Source organism: Pelodiscus sinensis, chromosome 4 (genome assembly GCF_049634645.1).
Source record: "Pelodiscus sinensis isolate JC-2024 chromosome 4, ASM4963464v1, whole genome shotgun sequence".
NCBI classification, from domain to species: Eukaryota; Metazoa; Chordata; order Testudines; family Trionychidae; genus Pelodiscus; species Pelodiscus sinensis.
In genome coordinates, this window is record NC_134714.1 from 71,305,165 (window position 1) to 71,329,178 (window position 24,014).

General features: G+C 47.6%; 1 protein-coding gene across 6 annotated transcripts in view; it reads left to right on the plus strand.

The window, feature by feature from the left end:
* Positions 1-24,014, plus strand: part of ACTN1 (actinin alpha 1) — a 160,060-nt gene that overhangs the window by 72,840 nt on the left and 63,206 nt on the right. For all 6 annotated transcript variants that reach the window (XM_006130283.4, XM_006130285.4, XM_075927344.1 and 3 more), the window contains exon 3: positions 11,717-11,836. In XM_006130283.4, the coding sequence (XP_006130345.1) occupies positions 11,717-11,836 (120 nt within the window). The remainder of the gene's footprint in view (positions 1-11,716; positions 11,837-24,014) is intronic.

A 24,014-nucleotide genomic window follows, 5' to 3' on the forward strand; every position in this document is an offset into this window, starting at 1 on the left:
TTTTGTTTCTCTGGGTGGGTAGTTGAGATTTATAAATGCTTGGTTGAGATCCTGAAGCTTCTGGTCTCTGTCAGTGGGGTTAGAGCAGATGCGGTTGTATCGAAGGGCTTGGCTATAGACGATGGATCGTGTGGTGTGTTCTGGATGGGAGCTGGATGCATGTAGGTAACTGTATGAGTCAGTGGGTTTTCTGTAGAGAGTGGTGTCTAATGGAAAATTAGACACCACTCTCTACAGAAAACCCACTGACTCATACAGTTACCTACATGCATCCAGCTCCCATCCAGAACACACCACACGATCCATCGTCTATAGCCAAGCCCTTCGATACAACCGCATCTGCTCTAACCCCACTGACAGAGACCAGAAGCTTCAGGATCTCTACCAAGCATTTATAAATCTCAACTACCCACCCAGAGAAACAAAAAAGCAAATTGAAAGAGCCAGACGAATACCTAGAAACCATCTACTTCAAGACAGACCCAAGAAAACCAACAATAGAACACCACTTGTCATCACCTACAACCCCCAACTTAAACCTGTCCAACACATTATCAAGAAACTACTGCTTTACAGTAAGGCTCTTTTACATCACTTTGGCAAAGGAGCCTTAATTGACAAAGAAAGGGAACAATGAACAACCGTTAACAGCCTACCTGTTTAGATATTACATTTCTGTTATGCCTCAGGGACAGAGCCTGCTTCACGCTGCACCCTTACATCTCCAGGCCCAGGATTCAGCAACAGCCACAAGAAGGACGGAGCATATGTCCACACTAGCAGATGTATAGCACTGGCAGTTACCATGCTACTCACAGAGCGCGGCAGGGAAACTGCTGTTGTGTGCCCACACCGTGCTCCTTGTGATAGTGGAGCATAACCACATTAGCGGCTCTTGCAATGCCACAAAGAGCAGTGTATTGTGGTAGCCATCCCACTGTACAACTGGCTGCATGGTGCTTTGGGGAGGGTTTGCAATGCTGCATGGAACAGTCAACATCACATGATGCAGGCTTCCCAATCCCATTATTCTGTGGTCATCCTGTTACCTTGACAGCTGCTTTTCAACAGAAGTTCAGGTAGTGAGGGGCGGAGAGTATGTGTATTGGGCGGGTGGGGAGACTGTTTTAGGGGATGTCAGCATGATTCAGACAGTGGCAGATAACCACTTGTTGTGAGGCAAGGGCCTGACATCAGCCTCCTCTCCCCTGCTCTCTGCACTGATCTCTCTCACTCACAGATGCCTGCCTGTGTGTTTAACAGCAGGCATATTCTATCTGTGAATGGTTTTGCTCTGTGTCCCAGAGCAAATCAGCACAGCATGCAGGCTGACTCAGACTGAGCTGTGAAAGGGGATACACACATGCCTGCAGGGCAGATAGCCTAGAGCAGAGTAGCCACAGGAAAGATTATGGGACATTTTTGGAGACCAGTTACAAAACAGCAAATTGAAGTGTTCACGTTGGCGCTGCAGCACTGTATGCAGAGGGCAGCAAGCGCTACACATCTCATCAAGGTGGCTTACCCAGAACGCAGCAATTGCAAAGTTAGTGCTCGCTAAGTGCTTTGCCAGCATGGACACATCAAGAGTTCTTCTTCGAGTGATGTGCCGGTGGATGCTCCACTGTTGGTGTTGGGCTTATCCCGGTGCCATGGATTGTAGACTTGTGAAGCAGTGATCAGGTGGGCTGCGCATGCGCGAGTGGAGAGCGGCATTCCTGCCTCTGAAGTAGCATGTGCAGCCCGCTTTCCCTTCGGCTCCTTCTTCACCGCCCTCCACTACGGACAGAGCTCAACCCTCTCCTCCTCAGCTCACTCTGAATTAGAAACAAGACCGAATGCCATAGATGCCCTCAACTATTCAGGGCGGCTTTCTGTCTTCCAACAGAAACAAAGAAACAAAGTCACTGGTGGCGTTACCGCTGCACAGCAGTAAGCTGTAGCAAACCAAAAAAAAAAGAGAGAGAGAGACGAACAAACCAACTGATAAAACAAGCAGGCAGCTTGGTCCACACAATTTGTGTGGCATAGTAACCCTTGTGGAGACATGCCAAGCGCTCCAAAGGATAAGAGATGTGGAAAATGCTGGAATTCTATGCCAGCTCTGATGCCCACAGTGAATGCATATGCTGTTTGGGGGACACACATGTACCCAGAGCCGGCCCAAGCTACGGTCTGACTGGGCGACAGCCTGGGGCGCCGCACGGTATGGCTGGGCCAGGCGGGGGCGGGGCCACACATGTGGTATGTGCCTGGGGCACCAGAATGGCTCGGGCCGGCCATGCATGTACTGCAAAAATGTGTCCACTGCCAGAGTCTGACAGTGAGCGCTCACAAGGAAAGATGGCTCACAGCCCACACGTTGTCCATTGACCAAAGCCCTTGACCCCCATAGCTATAAAGGGGGGCAATAAGGGATCGAGCGCAAAATCTCCTCAGGACAATCCTTCCAGCCCTTTACCTCAGAAAGCACGGTCAAAAGCCAGACCCTCACCAGCCCGCTCTCTCCCCTCATGAATCAGTAAAGAGGATGAACCAGGCACTTCAGGCATGGAGAAATCTTGAGCCTCCTCAATGACCGGCTCAAAAGCACGCTCCAAGCAGGCAGTGAAAACAGCTGCTCAGTCATCAAAAAGGGCACCTGCTAAGGGCCCTGATGTAACAGATGTACTAATGGTATTAATGGCACCTAGGGTGCCGTGGGCGCAATCAGTATCCCTCATGCAGTATGAACCCCCTGGACAGTCTCCACCATCAGCGCTGGACGGTGATAGGGCTCGCCCCAGCTACCCTCCAGTACCTCACGCTAACCTCATATTCCCCAAGGGAGTGACTACATCCATGCCGTCACCACCACCACAAGCGCTAGTGCACATGGCAGAGGGTCACAAGTTATCATCCTACGGCTGTTCCCCAGTGCACAAAACACAAGCACCACCTAGATGGGACAGGAGGGCTAGAACCGCCCTCTCCTCCCCCCCCCCCCCCCGCCTTCAGCACAGCACCACACTCACTCCCTGCTATCAATTTGAGGCTCTCCATGTTCACTTGCCTTACCACAATTCAGTGCCTACCACAGGGGTACAAGGAGTATGTTCTCCTCCCAATACTCTTCCCCAGAGAGAGCACATGCATCTTACGGGACATATGGGTACCACATGATAAATATCTTCCGTGGCACCCTGATTGGCAGTATTATGACAGACATCATAGCCGATGTTTCCCCTATCCCTTTGGGGGCACCAAGGCATGCCCCTCCTACACCTGCACAGAGGTCTCTGCCCTCTATGCATTTAGATCCATCGCAGTCCCCATCTGAGAGCACAGATCTAGAGGAAGGGAAAATTGAGGCTGACCCAACAGTCCAGCAATCAGACATACCACCTAATGATAACTCCTCCTCCGCTTCTGATGCGGCAGTTATCTCAAATGATCCAACACCTAGTGATGCCCTTAAGCAATTCCAGGACTTATTTAAAAGAGTGGCTATCAGCCAGGAGATACACTCTGATAAGACTATCACCATAAGCTTCTAAAGAACTTGCAGCTGTCTGCAAAACCCAAAATTGCCCTGCCTCATGATGAAGCAATCCTTGAGGCAGCCAACAAAGTATGGCAAACCCTAGCCACAACCCTGAGGCCTGACCAACAAAAGGGTTGATAGAAAGTATTTTGTTCCATCAGAGGGCATGGACTTCCTGTACCTACATCCTCAACCTAATTCCTCAGTAGTTGATGCCACGAACCAAAGGTCCAAAAACCCAGAGCACAAAGCTCACACACGGGGCAAAGACCACAAATGCCTTGATGTCTTTGGGAAGAAGATGTACTCCTCTTCAACCCTGCAGCTTCTCATAGCCAACTACACGGCTCTACTTGCGAATGATTTCAATAATTACACCAAACAGAGCTCATGCATAATATTGCAGAGGACAAATGACCTATCCTCAAGGCAACCATTAAAGAGGCTATACTATATCCCACACAACGTTACAAAGGCTGCACTTTCAATGCTTCCAACACTGGATTTCTTCAGTGTACATGCCAGTCAGCGGCCACGTCCGCAGGCACGTCTTGCCTCCTCCACAGTCCTTACCTCTCTGGGATGGTAGTCCCATGTGCAGAACCTATGCAAACGGGTGTCTTTCTAGCGGGATCAGCCATCCAAACAAATTACTACAGATACCTCGCTGATAGGCTGGGGTGCACACTTCCAACAAGTAGTCATGCAAGGGAAGTGGTCCAAAGACAAATCCAGACTTAACATAAACCTGCTTGAGCTTCGAGCAGTTCACAACGTGTGCAAAGACTTCCTCTCACACATCCAGGGCTCTTCGGTGCGTATCCTCACTGGCAATATGACTACGATGTTCTACATCAATCACCAAAGGGGTGCGAGATCCCAGTAGTTACGAGCAGAGGCATATGGAATTGGTGTATCCTCCACAACATAACCATCACAGGAGCATACTTATTGGGGGAAAAGAATATTATGGCAGATATGCTCTGTGAGGAAGCTGAGGGAGAGTGGAAGCTGCACGATCACAGCACCCACAAGGTGTTCCAATGCTGGCGTGTACCGCAGATAGACCTCTTTGTGACCAGACAGAACTCCAAATGCCCCCAGTACTGTTTGAGAGCAGGCATAGGACACAGTTCCGTGGGGGACGCAGTGCTCCTTACTTGGGGGACCCATCTGCTATACGTGCCCTCCTCCCAGTCCCTCTCATTCCCAGAGTCCTCTGGAAAATACAGACAGACAGGGTCCATGTGATTCTAATAGCCCCAGCATGGCCTCGACAGACATGGTTTTTATGAACTGTCTCTACGACCTCCCTGCCAGCTTCCTGGACCTTCTCTCCCAGAACAAGGGCTCAATACTTCATCCCCAACCGCAAACGCTCCACCTGGCGGCATGGTACCCATCTGGTTCTCAGAAGCAGAGCAGCAGTGCTCCCAACAAGTGAAAAATGTCCTATTACAGAGCAGGAGACAAACGACATGCAGGACTTACCTATACAAATGGCAGTGGTTTACACAGTGATGCATGCACAGGGGGGTCCACATCATCCACGGTGCCTGATACTGGAATAATTTATGCACCTGAAACAACAAAATTTGTCAATTTCATCACTGTGTGTGCACATGGCTGCCATCACGGCCTTCCACCCTCCCATTGATGCGTTCTCCATATTTGCCCACCCCATCTCTAAAAGATTCTGGAAGAGCCTGCAAAACCTTCACTCACTGCGTGCACTCATAACCCCCCCCATGTGGGACTTAGGACTGGTCCTCCACTTGCTCACAAAACTACCCTTTGAACCAATAGCAATTTCAGCACTTACCTTTCTCACGATAAAAACATTGTTCCTTCTGGCAATCACATCCACAAGGAGGATTAGTGAACTCACAGCTTTCATGCCCTCGCCCCCATTACAGGACCTTTCACAGGCATAAGATTATTCTACAGTCCCTTCCGCCCTTCCTACCCAAGGTTGGTTCTGAATTCTGTATCGATGAACTGATAATCCTTCCCACCTTCTTCACTGGAGAGGTGTGGTTTTGGATAGAAGCCATATTGCACACTTTGGATGTTAGAAGAGCAATTGCCTTTTATCTGGATAGGACTCAACCCTTTCGACTATCCCAGAGATTGCTGGTATCCCTGTCCGAAAGGTCCAAGAGAAAACCATTATCTTCTCCGCGCATATCAAAGCTGATAACAGGAAATATGTAGAGCAGCAACATGGTCATCTAATCATACTTTCATGAAGCACTACTCCATTCCATCTGCTCCACAACAGATACTGCAGTTCTCTCCACAATCTGAAGCAGATGATCGAAACCCACCAGCCATCTGAATGGGCACTGCCACAGCACTGCTGCTTTGAGGCATTCCCTCCTCTCCTCCTCACCCCCCCCTTGCCTCTTTTTCTGATAGAGCGATTAGTGTGTCGAGTATCCGATAAGCATTTGCTTATCAGATAGTCGATTAGTCATTCACATCCCTAGTTTCTCCATGAATGCATGCCTGCTCAGCCATCCTTCTCAGCTCTTGCATTGGTCTACTCTCTGGGGTATGTGTTCCCCATAGGCTTTTTTACTCCTTCATTTTTCTGTGGGGAAGCCAAGAAGTCTGCAGAAAGTATGAATTCTGGGTCTTATGCAGGGTGCAGAATTTCCCTGTCTGAGAACCACTGTTATAAACCATTAAGTGAGAGAACTTTTTAAATTTAAGAGGGAGGTAGGAAATTAGGTAAAGAACCATGTTTATATGGTAGTGTTAAGATGAGTATCCCCTCTTAATTGTCAGGTAAAAAACAGGCTTGCAATAAACAAACAATTATTAAAATTGGGAATACAATTAATTTTTCTCACTAGGCAGATAAGGGAAGAGAAGAGAATGCCCGCTGAAGTAATCGGTTACCCTCTTCACCTTTCCAAACTTGTTAAAGAAACAACACCTTTCTTTAATGGAACAGAAGAGTTCATGGAAAAAACAACTTCCTCTTCACCATTAAACCAAGTGATATTGAGGCTGATCCTGCTCTCACTCAGTTAAATGATGCTCTCACTGGGTCTTAGCAGTGATCTTTGGAATGAAAAATTAATTCACTGGATAACCAGTACCACTAATAACCAAATTTGCACGTTTATCTCTTCTGCATGCAAAATCTCTTACAATTTTTTGAACTCTGACTCTCTTGACATTTGGATAGTTCTGCTTTGGTGTTTGACATGTATCTATCTAGGTTTCTCATGGCCTGCTTATAGAAAATGTATTAAAATTCAGTTTCAAAGTCGGAAGCGTTTTGGTTTTTTTAATGAATGCCTGTTAAACTGGATCATGTGACTATTCTTAGGAAGCCAATCAAAAGACCCACAAATATATCTGAAGCAAAATACTCCTGTAGGATATCTTCCAAAGGCTTTTCTAGAATATTTTCCAAGCTGTACTCAGTGCAGAAGTTGGTCTGAAGTTTGCTGTGCGAGCCAGTCCTGTCCGAATAGAGATTACTTGCTCTTGCCAAAGAGCGGGCTTGCTCCCTGTGAAAGGGCATTCACCTTTGAGCACCTTCTTGCAGCTTCATTCACCTTGAGCACCTCTTGCAGCCAGGTGCCGCATACTAGTCCTTTCACCCTGATGCCTCCTGCAAGCTTCCAGCCCCAACCATGGTGAATCTTCAGAGGTTTGCCTCTGTGTCCAAGTCAAGGGCCAAATAAACCCTTTCTAGTGTGGAGTCTAAAATAGTCTATTTGGCCTTGCTAGGGTCTTGAGCCCCTGTTTGGCACCCCTTAAATCCAGCCCTTTGCTCAGGCTCCCAAATAAACCCTACCACCTTCTGGGGGGCTTGACACTTTATCTGTGGCCAAGAGGGGAACCTGGACCCCCCCACACACTACTCCAGTTTCCCATCCAGGGACACTCTAAACAGCAGCCGTGTACAGCTTTATTCAGTTCATTGCTACATTTTTCCTTGGCCTTTTCCTCCCTGCCCCCTTCAGCTTCACCCTTATCTCAGGGTTAAGGTTCTTAAGTTTGTTCTTTTTCCTTCAAATCTGGCTATGCAAAATGCATCCAAAAAACTAACTCTGGTTGTCCCTCTGGTTCCCATGGCCAGAGAGAGCATCTCTCAGGTCCCAGTGAGAAACTCAATGGCTAAGCCCAGGCAGCTCCTTGTATGTGGCCAAGTGTCATGTGTTTGGGATATTAGATATGAGAGGAGCCAATAAACACCAAAGATAAACTTTATCATACACAGAAAAGTAAAGGAAAGAAATGCAGAGTTACGTAAATCCATTCCAATGAATGGGATAGGTAGCACAGACAACACCTACACCTAGGACAGTACACAAGATATTTAACTTTACAGATAAAAGCATACACGTACTTATTGCTATAAATCACACACAGTTCCATGGTTAGCAACTTACAATTGTCAGATGGAAGGTCATGGCCTCTTTCTTTCCCCATGCATAGAGGGGTCCACGATGCATTTGTCGGTAGGAACAGGCACCAACTTCTTAATTGCAGTGGGTAAGGTAGTGGGGGTCCCTTACCCCATCCCTTCCACCAATTATGTGTTCTACATCTATATTTATACTCGACTTGGTCGTTCTAATCATCACTACCAATCGATTACATATTGGTAATTACATATTGTATAAGGCACTTATGTTCATAGTTGGAGTACTTTCTGCTATGCCGGATATTGCTAAAACTATATGAGCAAGTAACAGTTTCATGGCTGTACTCTTGTCATTTTTGCTTATCAGAACAAAAGTACCAATACAAGGCTGCTTGTCCTGTGTGTTCTTGACGTGGTCTCTCTGTACCAAGTTTAGTCTGCATGGTTATGCAGAACAATTCCTGACTCTCACAGGTCCCCTCTGAACCCCAGCCTTGCCTGCGTGCTTTGGGTACACCAGACTTGAACCAGGCCTGGGATTTGCTTTTCAGGGGTCTGCACTATAGTCAAGGCAGACATTGTTGAGGCAGGGCCATCCAGGCTTCCCTACACCTAGCAGGACTCTGATAGGCTGTTCCTAGCCCCTCTAGCCCTTGGAGGGCCAGGTCTGCATGGCCTGGGAAATGGCAACTTCAAAAAGCCCTTTCTAGGGGAGGCAAGCTTAGAGGACACCCCCCCACCTCTCGCCCTTGCTGCTCTTTTTCTCTCAGCTGGTTGCTACTGGGGAGTAGGGGTAATAGTACTGTGAGACCTCCAGCAGGGACCCACAAAGGCCAGATACATCTCATCACCCGTAGCTTTCTCCTCGTTATAATAAACATTAAAGCATCCAGCAGTGTCATATCAAAGCATCATTACAAGCCGTTACAAATGCATCATATCCATGTAAGGGAGAGATACTGTGTGTCACAGTTTTAGGGTAATCGCGCTTGTAGCCCCTTCTCTGATCCAGCAAGGATGCTCGCTTGAGGCTCTGGGCTCCCAGCAGTCACCTCTCTAGGGCAGAGGCCTGCATCTCAGTCCCTTCTGACTCAGTGCAAGGCAGGCAGCTGACAGCCATACATCCCCTGCAAGCCAGACTTACTCTACAAGGCCAGTGTCTGCGCTTTGTTCACAGCCCTTGGGGAGAAAGCCATGTGCTACCAGCAGTTACAAGTTACCACACAGCTCCTTCTACACAAACACACTTACTCTTAAGCATTAGAGCACGGGTGGGCAATAATTTTCAGAGGGGGACACTTAATGACTTTTGCTATGTGATTACAGGCTGGCTCCACCCCTGGAAGGGGTGAGGCTGGGGACTAGCTTCCGCCACAGGGCTCTCTGGGGCTGGACTTTGAATTAATAATACAGCAAAGGGCTCGTGACTCCCAGCTCCGCCGCTACCACGTTGGCTGGCAGTTGCCTGGGATTGCTGCAGCTATTTAAAAGGTTTGCAGGTCTGATCCCTGCAAGTAGTGCCGCAACTGTGAGCCATTTAAATAGGATTCTGCTGCCTGAGCCACCACCAGGAAATTCGGTGGCATGGTGTCGAGGGGCACACCCTTGCCCCAGTTCGGGCCCCTCAATCAGGGCATACATGGTACTAACCGTCACAATACAAAGTCCAGGCCCCTCTATGAGGGCATATACGGTACCACAGTCCTAGCCCCTGGAAAAGCCTCTCCTGGCTGGGGATGATTGCCCAGGGTAGGGGAAAGGGGCGGTCGGGGCACCCGGGCCCTCCCTCTCCACCGGGTCCCAGCTCAGGGCCCTTTAGGCAGGGACTATGGCTCCTGCCTGCTTGGTGGGGAATCTGGCCGATACAGGCCGAGCTGTGATAGCAACCCCTTGCCCTGGGCTGCTTCCTACCAATCTGGCACCCCGATAGTCTGTCTGCCTCGGTGTCGGTCCTTACTGGGGCTGGTGCTGGGGTTGTAGGTGGTCCGATCCCTCAGGCAGGGTTGGCTTCTGGCTTTACTCCAGAGTCCGATGCTGGCCCTCTCTCTGGCCTCAGCTGCTGCAGGAACACTGGGGTTGCTGCCTGTGCCCTGCTACCCTCCAGCTGCCTCCCCTTCTGCAGGGCTCCCTCTGCCTTTATACTCTGGCTCTGCTGGGAGCAGGCCCAGCAGGGCTGGTGGGGCGGGGTTGTTTCAGCCAACTGAGCCCGGTCTACTCCCAGCCCTTCAGTGCCGGGCCTGGTCGCCCCGTCACACATGGGCAGCAGGATATAAATAGAAAGCAGCCCGATGCAGTCTGCGGGCCAGATCAAAGTGTTAAGCAGGCTGGATCCAGCCCCTAGGCTGCATTTTGCCTAGTCCTGCATTAGAGAGAAAACATTTATATAAAAGAACCAACTTGCACACAAAAACTCTTACCAGAGGCCAACCCGAACTGCTAGATTTCAGCCCTTCGGAACCCACAAGAGGCTTTTCCCCCTGGCTTCAAGTTCACATTTAATCCAGGTTCTAGAACTTGAATGAAAGGCCAAGGTCAGTTCAAGCTTTGTCTGTTGGTCTCTGGAGAATTCACTTTGAACCCGAAGAAACACACAAGCAAGCTGCCCAGGGAAGTGGCGTTTCCCTGGAGGTGTGACGACCTACTGGTTTCACTTCCGGGACAGCTGCAGTAACCCATCCCCTGTGGAGCGTGTACAATCCCACAATGATCATAGAACACTAGAACTGGAAGGGACCTCGAGAGGTCATCGAGTCCAGTCCCCTGCCCTCATGGCAGGACCAAGCACTGTCTAGACTATCCCTGATTGACATCTCATCCAACCGACTCTTAAATATCTCCAGTGATGGAGATTCCACAGCTTCCCTAGGCAATTTATTCCAGTGTTTAACCACCCTGACAGTTAGGAACTTTTTCCTAATGTCCAACCTAAGCTTCCCTTGCTGTAATTTAAGCCCATTGCTTCCATTCCTACATTTACTACAATATAGCCACCCAAGGACACTTCAGGTAGTTGCCCCATCTGTAGGTTTGGCAGGATTTGATTTTTCTCAGTCACTGTCTGATAAACATTGATTTAAATTGACATGCTAGAATGGGCCTGCCAAAAAGTCAACTGGTAGATCAGCTTGCCTGCGGGATCAGGCATCACAGATAGGGCAACTGTCTTTCCCTAGACTGAATATGGGACACCTAGTAAAATTGCTGTATTCAAGCAAGATCAACGGCGTTTAGACGTTCAAATCATCAAGTTGACTGAGCCCCTCTTAAAAAGAAATACTGAATAGTTGGATTCTTTCTTATCTTTAGGTTTTTAGGGTTCACACAGGGAGAGGTGACACACTATTTCCTCTCCCCCCCCCCCCCCCCCCACAGAGAGAGAGAGAGAGAGAAAGAGAGAGCTGTGTGCCTCTGTTATATGGGGGGGGGGGGTGAATGACCCTTCCTTCCCTGCTCAGTGTTCTCTGACCTCCATGCCTGGCTGGGCCCCCAGGACAGACCTGCCTTTCTCAGTACCTGGTGCTGCCTTAAGGCAACGTGTGGGTGGGGGGGTGGGAGGTGGCATGCAGGATCACATGTTCTCTCCTTCCCTCCCCTCCCTGCTTAATTTCTACTAGGGTTCACACCAGCATCCTTTCAGAACTGAAGGAGCAGGAAGGGGTGGGAGATGGGAAGTGATCCCACTAATGTCTTTGCAGAGCTCATCTCTGTTTTTCTGAAGGGGTGGGGGTGAATGTTGAGCTGGTTTTGGGAAGAGTGGAAAGGAGCAGTTCTGAATTTGTATTGTATTTTGTTTCCTTTCTGGATAGGTGAACGTCTAGCTAAGCCTGAAAGAGGCAAAATGCGAGTACACAAAATCTCCAATGTGAACAAGGCCCTGGATTTCATTGCTAGCAAAGGAGTGAAGCTGGTGTCAATTGGAGCAGAAGGTAAGGTAGCCAATGCGTGCATCTCATGCTCAAAATCTGGAGAGGGGCAGGTGAAGAGGATGGGTGGACTAGCAGCTACTTGAGTTTTACACCCACTCAGAATATGCTATTTCTCCCCCCCCTCTCAATCTGTATTAGGGATGTTAATGGTTAACCAGTTAGCCTCCCACTTAATGGGTGAGGCTTACTGCTATGGTTAACCGGTGGGGGCTGGAGCAGCCCTTGTCTGCAGCCGGCCTGACCTGGGTGTGCCACGGGCAGGGGTGCTCCAGCTTGGCCAGAGCAGCTCTCATCTGTGGCAGGAGGTGGGGGTGGAAGGGCACCCTAGCCTGGCTGCGACGGGCAGGGGGCTGCTCCAGTCCAGCCAACCTGGAGGGACCCCTGTTTTCCCCCATTTAATCAGTTAACCAGTTAAACTTAGTGTTTAACTGGCCAACTAATCAAACAGGATTTTACATCCCTGGTTTGTACCATTTTCTCTCCTCTGCACATCCACCTCTGTCAATTACTTGTAGCCCTGCTTATAGAGAGTGAGAGTGAGATGAAGACTCAAATCCCTCTTACCAGTGGGGTTCCACTATTCAGTGGTCTGTGCTTTTCTTACCAGTTTCTTCAGATACTTATTCTGGTTCTCCTACTCTGACTCAGTGGCAATGTTTAGAGAAGCTGTAAATGATTCATGTATGAAAGATACTGTATAAAATAAACTTGTTCCATGCACACTTGGAATATGGAGTTAAATACAAAGGGAGGAAGATTAAGTGGGTGAAGAAGGAAAGATTCTTGCAGCTGAGATTTGAAAAGGAGAGAAGCAGTCCAGCTGGGAATTGACCTTCCCTGGCCCCGCAAATTCCCTGATTTGGGACCAGAGAGTGCTGGGACCAGGGAGGTCCAACCTGTAGTGGCAGAAACTGAAATGAAGAAAATATTATTTCTACCCTAGGAGAAGTGGCTACTGCTGTCAAAAACTGATTTAGCACTTCAGCAAACTTTTTCTAGGTACTTAGCACCAGTGACTTCTGCCAGTTCAGTGGTTTGACTTTCTTTAAAACTTGGCAGCAAACAAGTACTACTTGATATTTTTTGTATGTAATCTAAATGATTTTATATTAAATGTAAGGCCTTAACATAGGCTGTCAACTTCTAATTTAATTTTTAAATACAGATTTTTTTGAAAAAAATATGCCTTTTGGATTCATTAATTTAAATTTAATTTCTTAAATTTGTGTTTATTCCCCTTTTCCCTTTCCAAGCCTGTCGTTGGGCAAAAGAAGTCTGAGTTGGGCTGGAACAGGACTATTGAGGATTTTAAGAACAGCAACAACTTTTGAATTGGCTCTTGCTCATGCTGCTCCTATATTTGTTAAGCTACACGCTGGTGTCTAGAAAGCTGAGATTTGGGGAGATCACAGAGAGGCAGATAAGCAGCGAGAGGAGATGAGGATTTTGGCAGAGGGAGGCGGATCCTGATATACATCAGCAATTCGTATTTGGCTCACTCTTCCTTAACCCACCTTTCTGCTTGCCAGACCTCTCTAAGGCTGTAGAGAGGCAGCCAGGGTAGGCAAAGGCAGCAGGTCCACACCCCCTTGCCAATGATAAGAGGCCATTTCAGACTACAGTTTGTCTCTGGGGTAAGGGACTAGATGACAACTGGCAGTGGGTCACTGAGGCAAGGTGGGTATAGGGGTTGGGGGCTCCCAGATGGGGAGGACCCCAGAGTAAGGGAGCACTGTGGTAGGGCAGTACCCAGAGATGGAGAAAATAGATAACCATGGGTGAGACATCAGCCAGAAGGGGGCACTCTAGCACCAAAAAGCCAATTCCCAGAGTGTCCACCAGGAGGTGCCCATGGTGGTGAGGCACGCCCAGTTACACAGATGCTAAGACGGGATTACAAGGCATGGATACCTCTTCTGTTCATTCCCTCTAAAGCATTTGCCATTGGCCTGCACCTAAAGGCAGGCTACTGAGCTAAATGGACCATTGGTCTGACCCAGTATGGCCGTTCTTATGTTCTTAACTCCAAAAACGAGGTGTTAGATGACAAACTGAGTGGCCAAAAATCAAGCACTCAAAACAAAAATACATTTCTGCAACCTGTGCTCTTAGCAAAACACAGAGACTGACTGTGTGAAAATGGGTGTAATGTCAGCATCCTGCACATCACGGGAGTTTTTGTTCTTGGGAGACACTTGTTCCCAGGGCTCTGCTAAAGATGTTACTAACTGGTGTCCCCTTCAGGGCTCCAACAAGGCTGTGTGCTCTGATCACTGAAGAGCAAAACAACTTGTCTACTTCTCTAGATTCCAACTCCATAATGTGGTTACCCTCGTCACAGGTCCTGGTATTCAGATTCCATCTAGGCATTTATATTGCAACTGTTACTGTTGCATTTAAATGTATCGAAAGCATTTATGGATTTAGCCTGACCCCCCTCTGTGAGGTGAGGGAGATTATTATCCCCATTTACGAGAGAGACTAAATTATTTAACTGTAATCCCCAAAGGAAGCAAGTGACAGAGCCAGGAATGAAACCCTGTACTGGAGCCCAGGATGAGCTCCCTTTTGTGGGCTGTCACCGAGCTGCTGTTTTGGACCCAAACCTTGGATCTTCTGAGCGATGGCCAGATGCTACCTGTGAGACTGGCCTTTCAGGCACATCCCTGAAGTACAGACTCAAATGCGAGTTCCCCTTCTTGGGATGTGGACCCAGCAGCATTAAGCCTCAAGATCAGGGTGGAGCCCCTCTCTCCCTCCCACCAGTAATTCTCACATAACCAGTAGTTCTCCAGAACTTCATTTGCAGGGATAATCTACTTTACAGTTTTACCCTTTGGGAGACTTTGTGACCCTTAGAGCGAGTAACAGACTTTGCAAGGCACCTGAAGAGTGCACGCTTTACACATAGACATGGATTTACTTTGCCTTTGCAGAACAATTACTGACAGTCTTTAATGGTGCTTGAATTCAGGGACAGACACTTAGTTGTGTCATTCCCTCCCCTTAACAGGGATACGTGACACCATAAGGGAAGGCCATACCCAGTGCAGGGTGAGTGCACTCGTCTCCCACTGAGGAGTGCACATATAATGTCTTGTTTTGTTCTCCCCAAACTGTGCCTCTAGCTCCTCCCATAGTTCTGTAGCTGGGTGGCTTACTTGCCAAACTCACCCTGATCCCCAGGGCAGTGTGGCCCACTAGCCAGAGTTAGTAACTCACCCCAGTTTGCAGGGCAGTATGGCCCCAATAGCTCTATTCAGTAACTTACCTCAGTCCACAGGGCAGTGCAGTCCAATGGCCAGAGTCGGTATCTTGCCCCTATTTGCAGGATTGTGTAGCTCCATGGTAAGGGGCAGGAGATAAGGGAGGGGGTTATAACTTGTGGCAAGGAGTCCAGGCCCTCACTCCAGGGCCCTATTAGTGGCTATACTCCAGCCACTTAGTCAGCAGGAAAAAGCTCTGACTGAAACATGCTGACTCCCTGGCATTGGCTCACTCACCAGTTAGCCGTTGCCTCTGGACCCGATGGGGCCTCTGGGAGCTTCTGGCTTTCAGCCTAAGCGGTAGTGCCTCTATGCCTAGGTTTTCATTGCAGGTCCTTTCCCTCCAGTCATCCACCCCAACTGAGCTGTGCTGCTCCTTTATATCTGTGCAGCTGGAGCTTGCTCAGTAAGGCAGAAACGGTGCGGTTTTCTCAGGCCTCAGAGCAGGGTTAACCCTCTCCTTTCCAGTGTGGGGCGAGTGTGCCCTGTCCCAGGATGATGTAATCTAATGTGATGGTTGGTCTTTAGCAGAAGACATCAATAAGGATATAAACAGAATTAATAAAATTCATAAGTTCATTTAGCTGGTTTCCCAAAATTGTCACATCCAGATCTCTCTGTTGCCTCCTCCACTGGCCTGGTCACAATCTATCCTTCCTCTGTAGCTGGGCCATTTTCTTCACCCCACATTTCTTTGAAAGGTGTCTGCAGATTCCTACCTCTTTGGTTGGCAGCTAGGTAACCTCTTTGTTCTGTTTTGTTTGCTTTATCAATAGAATGAGGGTTACAGCTGACCAAACTGTTGACCCAACCAATGTCAGGCTACTAATTCCATCCAGGGACAGAGCATAACAGTGTCAGTTCATTGGCTTTGCTTATGCAAATGAAAAGAACAGCTCCTACTGATAGTGCTGAAGGAATGTGGTGCTGATTAAATTTAAACTGCCTGTGTGAAGCAAGTGTAGAAAACAAAAGATCGATTCAAACCAGTATGGAACTAGCTTTTGTACTCATTTTAAATGTGTTGGTCTAAATCAGGAGTGGGCAAGATGTAGCCCAATAAACCTTTTAATCCAGCCCACAGCCCATCCGGCCATGACCCTCAGGCACAGAGCATCTCCACGCTGCTCAAAGAGGCTGGCTGTTTCTTGTGATTTTCTGTACTGCGTGCGGGGATGGTGGGGAGAGGCATGGGAGCTGAGAGATTGTGCTGGGGGCAGAGGCAGCACGTGAAGCCTCCCCCTCCCCACTCCATAGGCTTGTAGTGCAGAGAGCCTCACGGAACAGCTAGTTGCTTTGAGCAGTCTAGGGCTGCTGGCAGGCAGGGAGCCTTCCTGAGGGTCCTGCTGGGCTGCTGGTCAAGAGACACCTTGGTAAGCACCTCCTGGCACCCCATCCCCTCCCACACTCTAACTCCCAGCCCCAGGTTACCATCTCCCTCCTGCCCTAGGTCCTCACCCAGATCCCCTGCACTGTGCTTCTTGCAGGTCTCAACTCCCTCCCTGACTCTGTGCCCCCTTCTACACCCCTTCCCCAGGCCAGAATCCTCTCCTGCACTCAGACCCCTCCCAGACCCTGCACTGGAATCCTCTGCCTCAGTTCACAACCCCCTCCTTCACCCAAACTCCCTCTCGGACCCCACACCCTCTCCTGCACCCTAGTTCTTTAACCCAAGCTCCGTTCTGCACCCAAACTCCATCCCAGACCCCACATCCCCTCTCTAGAAAAGTGCAGCCTTTGACCACTTACCAAAACCTTGGAAGTCCCCTCCCCCATCAAAAATTACTGTCCACCCCTGGACTAAATCTATGTGGAGGCCAGGACTAAAGTAGTGGGGGAGGGGAAAACAGGGAATGTGTGCTGAAAGTTAGGACTGAGGTTTGGCTGATCTCTATTCAGAAAGCTGGTACATGTCCTTTAATGACAACCCAAGCTATAACCAAGCCGAAGTGATCAGAGCATGAAGCTGTACCTCAGCTATGCCATGCTAAGAAGTTTCTAGGTGTGTGTGATCAATATCAGCGTGCAAAAAAAAATCTATTGATGAGCTATGGGTCAAACTAGTCTGTCTGTTGGGTTTTACCCAATGTAGCACATGGCGCTCTCAAAATCTTTGGGCAACCCAATCGAGAGAGTGTTTTTTAGGATGTCTGTTTTTGCAGTGTGCACATGCCATGACTGAAAGAGGCTAGAAGATTTCAGTTCCCCCAAATGTCAGTATGTTTTAAACTCTAGTCTTGTAAGTTCTGTATAATCTGAATGGTAACTCTGAATTGCTTTGAAATTTGGTGTGCCCGGGAAGGCGAGGGCTTATTGTTAATGATCCAAATTTGATGTAATTTAACCAAGGGGTTCCTCAATTGCAGGTGTCCCCCTCAAAAAGGGTTTCCTGGTGCTACCTTTCATTGTTAAACTGAAAAGTACTAAGCCTGAATCACAGGCTTCTTGATGGTGTGAACTCACCCTTCAATTAATATAACTAAGTTAATCACAGCCTCCCCCCCCCCCCCCCCCGAAGATAAAAGGAGTTGTATACTAGCAACTTCCCATCAGTTAGTTTTGTGAGTCATGGGTGGTGGTTTTGGATTGGGAGAATGTAGTTAAAGTGTTGGGGAGGTGGGGAGAGACATATGAAAAATCCCCTGGGAGGAGCAGAATATTGGGAACTGAGATTTGGGCAATTAGGGGGAGAAGGGATTTGGGCTGCAGTAAAGGAGGGGGATGGATGGTAGGGGAGACAAAAGAGGTGGGTCTCAGGTTAGGGAGCATGGCCCTCCCTATTTCTGCCAGTGTACTCCATCCCCTGCGTCTCAATCTTTGCCAGTGGATTCCAACCACCCTGCACTCCAGTCTTCCAGTACCACTACACTGTTCCACTGTAACATAATTGTCCTTCCCTCCAGGCCCTGTAGGTAAATCTGGTGCAGGAAGGGGAGGTAACTGCAATAGAAATGTTTGCAGACCAGGGAGTGACAACTTCAGGGAGGACCAGGCTGGAAGAGGGGAGTGTTCTGACTGGGTCAGCGGCATGGTTTGGGAGGTGGTGTTCTGAGGCAGGGCTGGTGGGGCACAACTGGCGTGTGTGAGTAGCGGGGGTGGGACTGGCTAAGTGTGTTTAAATGCAGGACATGCGATACACTAGGGATGTGGAAGGTTAACTGGTAAGCATCACCCTAAATGGGTAACTGGTGGGGACTAGAGCAGCTCCCCATCTGCCGTGGATAGGGGGCTGCTCCAACCCCACAGGGGGCCCACCATGGACAGGGACTGCTCCTATGGAGCAGCCTCTCTGTGGGGAGCCTGGGCCCATTGCAGGCAGGGGCTTCTTTGTTGGGGGCTGGGGGTAGGAGCCCAGTGGGCTGGAGCACTCCCCTGCTCAGTTAACTGGTTAAATGTTAGGTTGACCTAACTTTTAACTGATTAACTGGGATTTTACATGCTTCCTATGTACAACTGCCTAAATGCCTGGGAATGCCTAATGACATGATTATCTCTTCCTGTTCAAAAACTGAGAAATTCAATGGCAAAAAACTATGGCCTAGTTGGTGTAACTAAGGCCCTCGGGGGTCTGAAAAATCCACAGCCTCCAACAGCGCTGTTAAAATCAACCTAACCCCCTGTGTAGCAGCACCTTGTAGCAAGGTCAATGGGAAAATTCTCCCATTGACCTAGCTACACGGGAGAGGCCCTCCCTTAGGTGCAGGTAATTCCTTCATTGAAACGCTACAGCAGCACAGCTGTGCCGCAGCAGTATTCTAAGTCTCGACAAACCCCATGTTAACGCAGAGTTAAGGATGCTTAGTGGTAGGCAGAACGCTGAATTGAGTAACACTCAGACTTTGGAAAATCCAGCAAAGCAGAAGTAAGGCACACTGACTGCACCCAAATTATTCCCATTGACTACTGCCAATTCCAGGGGAACACAGGGAAGATGGTGTGGCAGCCTTTTCTTTTTGTCCTTTAATAATATTACATGGAATCCTGTGGATAAGAGTGAACGGGCTACAAAAGGAGGCAAAGAAATTGTACATTTTAGCAGATGTAGAGTTGGCGGAGAGAAAAGGTGCTGTGTGTATTAAGTTGACAGGCATGTTAAGGCATTGCTGAAAGAAGGCAGAGTTAAGTTTGCCTGGGCTGCTTTACCTGTGCCTTTCCCGGTCTCAGAAATATGAGTTTTGCTGAATTTAGCATTCTGCAAGGGGAGACGCCACCAAGCAACCTAAAAACTGCAGTAGCTTTTTGCCATTGACTGTGGTGAGGCTTAGCCCAAACTTCTGCAGTTGATGGAGTAAAAAAGATGTAGGTGGGATAGGTGCTAAGTAAAATGCATATACATCAGCATAAAAAATGGGCCTCGGCTGGTAATGTCCCTGATGTGACAGTTACTCTGCCCACTGAAGGGATTATGAGCTTTCCTGGTGTGTGTATTTTAATAGCCTAAATTGAGACGTTAAAAAGTTATTGCATCAGCAAAGTAGGACATAAAAATCAATGAGGCAATCAGAATGCTGCTAACATAGCTCAGAGAAAACAAGCTATAAACCCCTCAAGCAGGTGGGACTGAGCTAGGAAATCATCCAAGTAGCTTACTACAAAAGTGGGGAAAACTTTGGCAAGGCAAGTGTGTTTCTCACTCTAGCACAGAGGCTCCCCACCCACACGGACAGCTCTTCAATTTATTAAAATTTTACAGACCTCCTCCCTCCCTCCCAAATAACATAGCTATGCCTGCAACCTGCACGTCCCTCAGCCCACGCTGCTTCCTGAGCCGCGTCCCTCAGCCCGCTCGGGAAGCAGCGCAGGCTAAGGGACTTGCTGGCTGCTGGCACAGAGCTTCTTGGCTCCCAACTTTCCATGGACCACCTACAGTACTGTTGCAGACCTCCAGGGATCCATGGACCACAGGTTAGGAACCACTGCCATAGTACATCCTCCCCTTTTCAGAGTGAAGCTGCCATGAAGCATTCAGTTCTGTGCAAAGGACCCTCCTGCCTATACTGTGTCTTTATACATATAGTATTAAATAACAACAGTTTATTATTACCTTTATCTGTGTCTAGACCTTTTTTATTAAATTAGACAAACAGAATTGTTTCCCACCTCCTTCCAAAAAAGGAAGCCCAGATAAAAATCCACAGGAAATTGTCAGACATGGGCAACTACTGAAAATATTCTTTGGAGAAGGCTAAAGTCCACACTGATTTCTGGCCTACCACTCTGTGTAGGGTAGGGATCATTGGAGATTGAGCTGGTCTGTTGATCTCCAGCTCTGTGCAGAGGTGAAGTCCTGGGGGTGGGAGTTAGTGTGGAAAGGCCTTAATCTTGGTTTTATCAGATTCAAAGCCAAGACTGATATTTTCCATGACATTTCTCTTAAAATATTCTCTGGTATTTGCAAGCCAAATGTAGTGTTATACTGATGCATGTGAACCAGAAAGTGGAGCTGACTTCTTTATAAATAATAACAGAGCTGGCTATTTTCCCTGTATAAGCAGAATGAAACACATTGTGAGCAAACCGAATAACCAGCGAAACCTAACCACAGCTTTTAAAATGAGCCCATGGCTCTTGCTACATTTCAACGGCAGAGGCGCAGCTTCTGGGACCAGGTGTGAGCAGGGACAGCTGATTCCCAGCTTGCACCTGGTCCCCCACTGTGCCTCTGCCTTCCCTGACCCCCGCGGAGATGGTGCTGGGGGGAGCCAGCTTTTAAGCTGGCTCCCCCCAGCACTGGCTTCTGCTCCGACAGAGGCAGCAAAGAGGGGGGGAGCGTCTAGCTGAGTAGTGACTCAACAACCCGTTACGCATAGTCAACTACTCAACTAGTGGCTTACATCCCTAGCATTTACTGGTGCAAAACCTATCCTGCCGTTAGCAGCAAAGCCTTATCTGTCTTAAACTGATCTATCCCCTTAATGAGTGTAGGACTAAGTCCCATTAATAACATGCACTTGTTGCTGGTGAAAACAGCAGCCTGGTGTTACAAGCGGAAGTGCACAGAATTCTTGTACAGCTCACATCTCAGAAGAGCAGTTACAGAGCATAAGCAGGCAATTGGTTCCACAGCAGGAGGCACTCTCTGATCTGATCACGAGCCCTGTAATGACACATACAAATTGCTCTCAAACTGTTCAGTGTTAGCTGCACTGATGGGGAGCAGACATCCAGTCTTTAATTAAACAAGTGTGAGGTTGCTCTAATTGGTTACATTTAACTCCTCTGTAAATTCTGTGGTGTCAGAGTGTCTCTTTGTAGTGCAGAACCAGCAAACTCCATGTGATGCCCTGCTGCACCACGAGCTTTCCTCCCCTATTTAGAAATAGTGGTAGTCCAAGGGCATCACATGACTCTTACAGTAGAATGAACTTGCAGAGTGCCTTGGACAAGAGGAACACAGCTGTAGGAGAGCGAGTGGGCTAGCATCACATACTGCATAGGAGCAGGTGTGGGCACTGCATAGGAGCAGGTGTGGGCACTGGCTCCATTCAGCAGGATGGCAGAATTTGTATCCAAAGTGTGGGAGGATGTACTTGGGCTCTAGAAGGGAAGGGTGCCTACCTTGCAGCAATTATATATATTGTATCAAAAAAAGAGTTGGAAAAGGCTTTATGGAGTCAGTCTCCCAGACAAGGCAGGATGGTTCTGTGTTCAGTGAGATGGGCATCTCTTTGGATGGCTGCTGCTCAGTCTCTTTGTCAAGAGAAAATAAGTGTATGTATAGCTCCCAGTAGAGGGTAAAGCGGTGGGAATCCTCTGGGGATTCCCACCCCACAGATCAGCTATGGTTTTAAACTGCACAATGCTAAGAAGGGACCAAGGTGGGGATTTAGGTTGGAATAGCAGAGCTTCTCCAGGTTCAAGTCATTGGTCTAATTCAGGAATTGGGGATTTCCCTCTAATTTTACCATAAGGGCCCAGGGAATGGGCTGATTTGATGATGTGACCTCTGCATAAAGCTGAGAGCCAGGAGCTCTTGAATTTGTTCCCATTCTGCCTCAGCCACTGAACTTATCACTTCTTCTCTGCTTCAATTTAAAACTCTTTAAAATGATTATATTAATTGGTTGATTTACTAGCGTTTCTAAGTCCTTTTAGGACTAAAATATGCCATAAATTGAAAGAGTCAACTAAAATAAAAAGCTAGCAGTAGTTTCAGATCTTAAACCTTCTCCTGTGTTATCCTGCCAAGTCCTGTGGTTTTTACAATCCTAGTTGTTTTTTTCCAAATGTTTCTCTCCTCTTCCTTTCAATAGGAAAACCACAATGAAAATGCTGTCAAATGGACCAGATAAACAAACTGAACACAATAGTTCTGTTTTCCCTCATTCTTTCTGAGCTGCAGGCATTGTAGACACTGTTTGCAACAAAAGTACAAAAATATTCAAAGGGAAGTGTGATTTTTTTTTTCTTTAACTTGACTGTATTCTGAAGCTCTTGAAAAGACTAATACTGGAGGACTGGAAAATCTTGTATATTATTTCATGACATATTTTTGATTGCCCACGCATACAAACTCTTCCTGAAATGGCATTATATGTGAAAGAAAGCACAGAGTCAAATAACCTAAAAATCTTAAAAGAATCAGACTGTACCATGAAATCTCTCTGAATAGAAATTCCATGCTTGAATACTGTTTGAGTATATCAGTAGGAATATGCTGTTGACCACCTGACCAGGATGGTGATAGTGACTGCTCAGGGAAATAATTGAGTTTTCTGTTTTTACCGTCTCTCTAATAATGGGGGATTTCAACTATCCAAATACCTATTAGGATGGGATGCAGAAATAAAGTTTCTATACCCCACTAATGATTGATTGTTTCTTGAAGTAGTTAGCCCTGGAACCCACAAGGGACGAGACGGTTTCAGATTTAATCTGAAGTGGAATACAGGATCTGGTCCAAGAAATGAATATGGATGAGTTGCTTGGTAATAGCAATTATTATAATTTAATTAAATATCCCTGGGGGAGGGAATGATGCCAAAGAAGCCCAAAGTAGCTCTTAACTTCAGAAAGGGAAACTACACAAAAATGAGGAAGCTAGTTAAATGGAAATAAAACAAATAGACAGGAGTAAAATGCCTGTAAGCTGCATGAATTTTTTTAAAAAAACACCCCAATAGAGGCTTAAATGTATATCCTACATTAAGAAGAATAGCAAGAAGACTAAAAACAAAATGCTGCCATGAGGGTTGCCAGGTGATTTCAGAAAAAATACTAAAAAAAAAAGGGGGACGACGACCCTGAGAGGAGTTAAGCGCAAAAAAACCCCAAAACCACCACCACCACCACCACAGTGTGGCCCCTTTAAAAAACATGTGAGGATTTTTGGCCCTAACAGGCTGCCAGCAGCTGTCCGCCATCTTGCCTCCCTGCATGGGTCTGGAAAGCTCCCCTGCAGAATCCAGTAAGCACTAGGGTTGCCAGGCTACCTCCGTATTGAGCTGGACAGCCCGGGATATTCACCTCCTGGCCGGGGAAAAAATCAGAAAGTACCGGCTATTTTAGGTGTCCAGTATTTTCTGAACTTTTTTACGGGACAGGAGGTGAAAATACCGGACACCTGGCAACCCTAGCCATGACTAAGCAAAGTAAAAGAAAGGGTCAGAGGCAAGAAGATAACCTTTAAAAACTGAAAGCCAAATCCTACTGAGGGAAAATAGAAAAGGGCCTAAATTCTGGAAGGTCAAGTATACTGGTATAATGAGGCAGGCCAAAAGAGAATTTGAAGAGCAAGTAACAAATGGCTGGAAAACTAACAACAAAAAGTTATGTAAGTAAACCAGAACCAGAAATCTGGTGGGCCATAGGAAGACAAGGCCATTCAGAGAAGCTAAATGAATTCTTGGAATGTCTACACTACAAAACTAAGTCAGTTTTATTTAAGTTGACATTGAACCTCCAATTTAAGC